General features: G+C 33.9%; 1 protein-coding gene across 1 annotated transcript in view; it reads left to right on the top strand.

Annotated features, from left to right (window-relative positions):
* The window catches only part of OTOGL (otogelin like), a 220029-nt gene that overhangs the window by 117378 nt on the left and 93922 nt on the right, over positions 1–8729 (top strand). Inside the window, exons 29-31 of the mRNA XM_044679180.1 lie at positions 3367–3483; positions 3833–3986; positions 5062–5088. Of these exons, the coding sequence (XP_044535115.1) occupies positions 3367–3483; positions 3833–3986; positions 5062–5088 (298 nt within the window). The remainder of the gene's footprint in view (positions 1–3366; positions 3484–3832; positions 3987–5061; positions 5089–8729) is intronic.

Here is an 8729-nt window from a genome sequence, read left to right as displayed (position 1 = left end):
CCAACATCGTGTTTTATTATAACATAATTAACAGCTACTATAAAAGTTTGATTGACTTTAGATACATTATAAAGTGATTTATACCTTCCTTTTGTGTGGTGAATTAGCCTTTCCATAAGTGGGTAACTGCTACAATCTAACAGATTTGTCCTGTAGAAAATATTTCGAAATGTTTTAAAGAAATATATAAATTTGAGTTAATATTTTACTCATTTGAGCAATATTTTTGCAGAATATATTTATGGAAAAGAAAACCACTCCCTAAATTTAATGGTTTTCTTCCATTATGAGTCTGTTGATACTGACATTCATTGTAGTTGTTTCAGAGATTCCTTGACTGTCAAAGGTTGACAATGAGTAACATTTATATTCATTGTCCCAATTTCCCTGAGATTGTACTTCAGGGGCCATCTGGACCCATGGTTCTAGCAGCTTCAACAGTGGATTTTAAGGAATATAGCATGGCTGGTGACAATAGTGCTCCCGTGAAATTTTGGATAGCCTTAAAACTTATGTAAATGTCCATTGTTTGTTGGTTTTGTTAATAGTGGTCAGTCCATCTTCACTAAAACACTTCTAGAAGGTGAAATATTGATGTTTTAAAATTTATTCTGATGTATTTTGCCTTCTTGGGTACCCAAAAATGAAGGAGATCTGCTTTATTATTTTCCATGCCATGTTGATCATGGCAAATCCAGAATATAAATCTAGGGTTCCCTGGTTATTTCTCAGGTTCACAGAAGCAGTTAAATCATACAGACCAAGATGTTAAGCCATTATCACTGCCATAACCAAACTGGTTAACGTCTCAGGATTAAGTTCCAGGTTTCTGTAGCTGTCATAACAGGCTTATAACACACAAAGTTCATTGCCCTGACCGACATTCCCTTGCTTTGCTCTTGCTACCTGTCCCCAGCAACCTGCCCTGTGATATGTATAATAAGTTGGGCTTTGTAGGGGTTGGTATTATCATTGTATTTTTTTTCAGTATATTTAAGGTGAAAAATTAGAACAGGAATCCTCAAGCAGTTTTTTTAAATGTAAAAATTATTCATTTTTATTTTCAATCTAAAGAACACCAAACAAAATGGATAATTTCATATGTAGTAGAGCAAAACAAAAAACGATTGTACATGGATCTGTAAAGCTGTATCATCTCCCAAATTGATTTTATTTTTAAAGTATACACCTTCAATCTCTAGCTTTAAAAACTTTTTCTGCTGTTTTTAATTAATCCCTTATAATGCCACAAAGATCCTCTCTCTCTCTCTCTCTCTCTCTCTCTCTCTCTCTCTCTCTCTCTCTCTCTCTCTCTCTCATTCTTCCTGGCCTTTTTATCTTCTGTATTTTTAAAAATTCCTCTATAACACGTTTCTTTTTCTTTTTTTTGCTACTTTCTGTTCCCTCTCTTCTCCCCACTCTATCCATAAGCTTTCTTCCTTTTTTCTTCCTGAACAAAATTTGTCATTTTTATTTTGTGTTGATCTAGAACAGTGGTTCCCAAACTTTTTTTGGCCTACTTCCCCCTTTCCAGAAAAAATATTATTTAGCCCCCTGGAAATTAATTTTTCAAAATTTTAATAACAATTAATAGGAAAAATAAATGCACCTGTGGCCATCACTGCCTCTCTGGATCACTGCAGCCCCCACTAGGGGGCGGAGGTGCCCACTTTGGGAATCACTGATCTAGAATAATATTTATTGAAAAAAACCACAGCAACATCTTTATAGTAGAGTATTTTTATTAATAAATTATTGCTGGGGAAATATTTAGCTCAAGTTACTTTTTAAATGTTTGAATAATTTTTTGCATCATATTTTACAAACAGTAGTTTGATGAAAGGATCTTATGAAACATTTTTGCTTATTCTCTAGGGAAAACTTTCAGGTTTGTGTGGAAACTTTGACAAATGTTCTTCAAATGATATGACCACATCTAATAACATGGAAGTGAGAAGTCCTCAGGTGTTTGGAGAAAGCTGGTCAATAGGACAGGTGAGTTAAAACATTCACACTTTTAAAGCACTTACACAAAATATATCGCAAGCAAGAATTAATTATTGAGTTTTTAGGAAAAAGAATTTAGAATGATGTATTTGCACCTCTATTTTGTAAGGATAGTGTTACTGGTGTCTAACACCACCCTTCTTGCCTTGGAAAATGCATATAACACCTCTGGGCCTCAGTTTTCTGATATGTAAAATGATATAGGTTGGAGCAAATGGCTTCTAAGCTATTTCTATCTAAAATATGATGAGAAATAAATTAATTTGAAGATCCCAATTGATCTCTCATATGGAAATTGGATCATAGAATAATTGACCTAGAGAGAAAATTAAGAGGCCACCATTAGAAGGCAACTCCCCTTATTTTACTGAAAAACCTGAGGTCCAGAACGGAAAAGTGAGTTGTCCATAGCCACAGAGATTTTTGAACAGAAATTTAAAAAAAAATGACAGAAATAGAGAAGTTTGGATGAGGGATGGGGTTAGGAGGAAATCTAGTAAGTTCTGTTTCAGGCATGTTGAATTTGAGATGCCAGTGGTACAAAGAGGTGGTATTGTCTAGCTGAAAATGTGGAAATGAAGTTCAAAAGAGATTAGAGCTACAAATATGTATTAGAGAATCAACTTCATGATGATAGTTTAACTCATGGGAGTTTATGAGATCACCAAAAGAAATAGAAGGGGTCTTAGTATATGATGAGAAGGATGTAATCAATAGTGTTAAAAAGGCAGAAACATGAAATAGGAATAAGAACTGAGAAAAGGCAGTTGAATTTAGAAGTTGCAATAGATCTCTAAGATTCTTTCCATTTTGAGATTCCACCATTTTATAAAATATACAATATTATATATATATATATACACTGCACTGAAGTGTTTTAGGTGAAGCTAACTTAGTCTCAAGAGAATATACTGGATATAACGTTTGAAGACAGGATAAGGAAATGTCTTGTAATCATGGTTTTGGGTCCCAGAAATCATGGTATTACCTTCTAGTATATTTCCCCCCATAAGTCTACCTATGAATAAATTATACTATTTCTTCATTTTTTCCAAATAAAATAACCTATAGAACATTCCACTTCTCTTTTCTCTACAAAATTGCAGAAACTGGCTAGTTGGTGCTAATAATTCTTTGATTTCAAGTGCTTACCTCACATATAGTAGGTGCACAAAAAAGTTTATTAATTATTTTATAAATGAATAATTTTCTAAATTATTTGTGACATGTGAGTATGTTACATATGCATATGTAACACATTTATTGTTGACTAGAATTGGAGCCTGTTATGCAAGCACCTTTCTGTTGTGCTGTTCTCAACACATTTTCAAATAATCTTTTCTTTTTCTTTTCCAACAGTGCGAAAGCCCAAATGAGACCGTCAGGCCCTGTGAGGCATATCAAAATAAGTTTCCTTATGCCAAGAAAGAATGCTCAATTTTGTACAGCGATATTTTTGCCCCCTGCCGAAATGTGGTAAGGGAATTCGTTAAATTTCAGAATTGCTGAGTCTCTAACACTAACAGGATTCCGATGAATATTTTAGCTATGAAATGGTGCCATTTCAATTTCCGGTTTCCCCCATTCCCAACCCCTTTTTCAATTTTCAGCGTTGGCTTTTAGTCTTTGATCAATTATTAGGTTCCAGAATGCTGTCAGCATAATTCTCTAGATGGCAGTGTTAAGCTAGCAAGAAATCTTTTTAAAAGTGTGGACTTAAATTTCTTTAATAATGTAGTGTGTTACTCAGCCTTCACAACTATATCCATGACATTGTCTGTTATTAATTTACTTAAAAATATCGTCTTTCTCTTTCTTATAATAGATTGATGTGACTTCCTTTGTCAAAAACTGCCATACAGACACCTGTAACTGTAATCTCGGTGGGGACTGTGAGTGTCTTTGTTCCAGTATAGCTGCCTATGCTTACAAATGTTGTCAGGAGGGGGTTTCCGTTCACTGGAGAGGTCCTATTTGTGGTGAGTCCTTAGCCTAGACGTGATTCATCGATGTGAATCACTGAAACAGCTTCCCTAATTTATAATTAAAATTTGAATTAATCACAGAATAATGATAATATGATTCTTTTAGGTAATTATATCTAATGATAAATGAATGTAACATAATCCACTTTAATGAAGATCACCTAATATTGTTATCCCACTTATGAGGATTTGAAGGGTATCAAGAAGATTTATAAACAAATCACTTTAAAATTTTTCTTTTCTTTTTGTTTGTACTTGGCTGTCACCATGCTTAACATGGCATCCGTTGCTTACATATTAAAAAAAAAAGAAAACCTTCAGGGATGTGATTTATGAGCCCAATCTTCTCAGCCATTTATGAAGCTTTGCTTTTCTGACTTGAAGTTTGTGTTTCAAGGCTCAGCCTGAGTTCATTGCCAGACTAGAATCTTTTAACTTATTATTCTTCTTGTGTAGGAGGCAAATCAGTTGAAGCTCACTTAATGATTTTGAGTTTTAGGTTGAATTTTTTAAATTGGGAACACACGGTTTCCCACCTGTTAATGAACTCTCAGGGAAACCTTGCAATTAATTAACATATACTATAGTCAGAGAATTGTCATGGATTAAAGTGAGTTGCCAATTTATTGTAGCTGCCATTTATATAAAATATATAAAATTTATATAAAACTTTTATATAAAAAACTTTTATATAAAACATTTATATAAAACTTTTAGGTTTTACTAAAGGCTTTACCTGAATTACTTCATTTGAGCCTTGGACAGCCCCAAGAAGTAGGTGCTAAAGATTTTATTAACTCCATTCTCCAGATCAGGCAACTGAAGCCCTCAGATCTTTTAAAAGACTTGCTCACACTGCTCATGTCATAGGTGACATTTTCCTGATTCCATGTCAAATATGCAATCCATTATCTCACATTGTATCTGATTTGTGATCTGACTTTATGCTCTTTCTACATAGTTACTAAAAAAACCTAGGTCTTATTTTGCATAGGACTGAGACAGTCAACTGGTTGCATTTCCTATAGCTTAAGATTCATACTTTCTTTCTTTCTTTTTTTTTTTTTAGCACTTGATTGTGAATCCTACAACCAAGGTAGGTGACTGATTTTTTTTTTCATCAAGAACATTATATTTTGGTAAATACATTCTTGCATGAAAATCCTTTGTCAACAAGAGTTTTTAATTATTAAAATCAATTTCTTCAATTTTGGAATCATTGGATTTATACATGGGAAGAGTTTTAGAGATCATCTCCAATTTCCCCTTTTTTGTTATTCAGTTATTTTTCAGTTGTGTCCAGTTTTTGGGACTGCAATTGGGATTTTCTTGGCAAAGATTCTAGAATTATTTTCCATTTCCTTCTTGAGCTCACTTTTACAGATGGGGAAACTGAGGCAACCAGGATTAAGTGATTTGCCCAGGGTCACATAGCTATGTATCTGAGGCATATTTTAAATTTGGGTCCTCAAGTCTTCCTGAATTCAGGCCCAGGCCTCTGAGGAAATTGAGATTTAGCGAAGGTAAATGACTTGCCTAAGTTCACAAACTTTTTCCTCTATGATTTTCCTTCTTCATAGGTATTTGTGCTCTAAATGGTGGGGATAAAAAGGATAATAAAAACATTTGTTCTTCGAAAAAATATCATAAGTTAAAGAATATCATTTATCAATTGGGGGCTGAGAACTCTATTAAAATCTGTGTTTTGCCATTAGCTTCTTTTGTTTGACAATCACAGAAAGATTAAAAACATTTCATGACCTTTTTTTTTTTATTCAAGGTATGATACATATAAAAGAGAATGTTACTATGTTGTGGAATGAGAGATAACAGAATACAAAGTGGCATTACTTGGAAATATGAAGCATTTAATTTGGGTCCTGACTGTACATGAGCAGAAACATTCATTTATAGGTGGAGAACTGGAACTATGAATTATCATTGCTTGAAATTCTTTATAATTTTATTTTCATATTTATTTTTGTTATTTTATTTGTGACTATATATAACTATAATTTTATAACTATATTTCATTCACAAAGAAAAGATAAAAAGAAATTAAGTTGAGCCATTTTGTTCTGGCTCTGTTAGCCATCAGCATTCTCTCTATTTAATTAGTGGGCTCTATTCCTTTCTTTTTTCTTGCTTTTCCAATTTTTAATTTTTTGTTCAGTTCTATTATTACCCTGGTATTCGGAGATCCTCATAAGAAAACTCCCTGTCAATGCAGATCAGCAACTTAAAATCTTCAAGGCACTGAGAGGTTAAGTCATTTGCCCAAGATCACTCAACTAGTATGGGTCAAAGGTAAAACCAGAGCCCAGGTTTTCCTGACTGCAAGGTTGCCTCTAGCTACTTTGCTAGATTGACACTCTGCCTTAATTATACTTCAAAAACCCTATCTGAGCTCTGTTCATTCTGAGAATACTTATAGGACTGTGACACTTATTTGTCTTGGTTCTACATAAATTCTTTAAGTCGTTTAAAAGTATCTAAGTCTCAATCCTTAAGAGAACTCCCAATTCAGTCACATAGGTCTCTTTAGATGATTTTTCTTTTTCTTTTTCTTTTCTTTTTTTTATGATTTAAATATTTTAATTTTTTAGAAAAAAATTTCCATGATTCCATGATTCATGTTTTTACTTTCTCTTTCATCCCTCCTTTAGCCCTCTCCCCCTCATATCAAAAGCACATTTACACTGGTTTTAACATGTGTGGTCAGTCAAGGTTTATTTACATATTTTTGATAGCTGCATTGGTGTGGTGCTTTAGTGTCTACCTCCCCAACCATGTCCGCATCAACCTATGTGTTCAAGAGGTTATTTTACTTCTGTGTTTCCACTCCTGCAGTTCTTCCTCTGAATGTGGGTAGCATTCCTTTCCATAAATCCCTCAGAATTGTCCTGAGTCATTGCATTGCTACCAGTACAGAAGTCCATTACATTCAATTTTACCACAGTGTATTGGTCTCTGTGTACAATGTTCTTCTTCTTTTTAAACATTTCCTTTATCTTATATTTGTACTATAAAAAATCATTTATACCTTTTGCATCCTGGAACTTCCAAACTGTTTTGTATATAGCGACAGAATCACTCCTTGAATTACATATTACATGCAAACACAAAATTCTTTCGTATGCTTATTCATTTTTAAAGATATATTTTATTTTATTAAAATTGTCAGTGTTTTTTGTTTTTATGCAACATTCACTTCTGAATATTTCTTTCTTCATTCTCTAGTGAGCTTCATATTGTCTAATGATTATAACTACTCCAGAGCACAGGGGGATGGAATACCTTGATCTCATCTTTAAGAGTAACTCAGCTCTGGAACCAGGCACACAGGCTCCTAGAGAAGCTTGATCTTCTTTTTCTTTAAACATTTATTAATATTCATTTTTAACATGGTTACATGATTCATGCTCCTACTTTCCCCTTCACCCCCTGCACTCCCTCCACCCATGGCCGATGCACATTTCCACTGGTTTTAACATGTGTCATTGATCAAGACCTATTTCCAAATTGTTGTTAGTTGCATTGCTGTGGTAGTTTCCAGTCTACATCCCCAATCATGTCCACCTCAACCCATATGTTCAAGCAGTTGTATTTCTTCTATGTTTCCTCTCCTGCAGTTCTTCCTCTGAATTTGGGAAGCATTATTTACCATAAATCCCTCAGAACTGTCCTGTGTTATTGCATTGCTGCTGGTACAGAAGTCCATTACATTAGATTTTACCACAGTATATCAGTGTCTGTGTACAATGTTCTTCTGGCTCTGCTCCTTTCGCTCTGCATCACTTCCTGGAGGTCTTTCCAGTTCACATGGAATTCCTCCAGTTTATTATTCCTTTGAGCACAATAGTATTCCATCACAAGCATATACCACAATTTGTTCAGCCATTCCCCAATTGAAGGGCATACCTTCCTTTTCCAGTTTTTTGCCACCACAAAAACCGCAGCTATAAATATTTTCATACAAGTCTGTTTATCTATGATCTCTTTGGAGTACAAACCCAACAATGGTATGGCTGGATCAAAGGGCAGGCATTCTTTTATAGCCCTTTGAACATAGTTCCAAATTGACAGCCAGATGGATGGATCATTTCACAACTCCAACAGCAATGCATTAATGTCCCAATTTTGACACATCCCCTCCAGCATTCATTGCTCTCCCCTTCTTTCATTTTAACCAATCTGCTAGGCATGAGGTGATACCTCAGAGTTGTTTTGATTTGCATTTCTCTAATTATTAGAGATTTAGAACACTTTCTCATGTGCTTATTGACACTTTTGATTTCTTTACCTGAAAATTACCTATTCATATCGCTTGCCCATTTATCAATTGGGGAATGGCTTGATTTTTTTTATAATTTATTTAACTCCTTGTATATTTGAGTAATTAGACCCCTGTCAGAGTTTTTTGTTATAAAAGATTTTTTCCCAATTTGTTGTTTCCCTTCTGATTTTGGCTGCAATGTTTTTGTTTGTACAAAAGCTTTTTAGTTTAATATAATCAAAACCATTTAATTTACATTTTGTAATTTTCTCTAACTCTTGCTTGGTTTTAAAATCTTTCCTTTCCCAGAGATCTGACAAGTATACTATTCTGTGTTCACTTAACTTATTTATAGTTTCCCTCTTTATATTCAAGTCATTCACCCATTCTGAATTTATCTTTTGTAGGGTGAGAGATGTTGATCTAAACCTAATCTCTCCCATATTGTTTTCCAAATTTTC

The sequence above is a fragment of the Gracilinanus agilis genome, chromosome 5 (genome assembly GCF_016433145.1).
Source record: "Gracilinanus agilis isolate LMUSP501 chromosome 5, AgileGrace, whole genome shotgun sequence".
Lineage (NCBI taxonomy): Eukaryota > Metazoa > Chordata > Mammalia > Didelphimorphia > Didelphidae > Gracilinanus > Gracilinanus agilis.
Note: the sequence above shows the minus strand (reverse complement) of the source record. Positions and strands in the feature narration are given on the sequence as shown.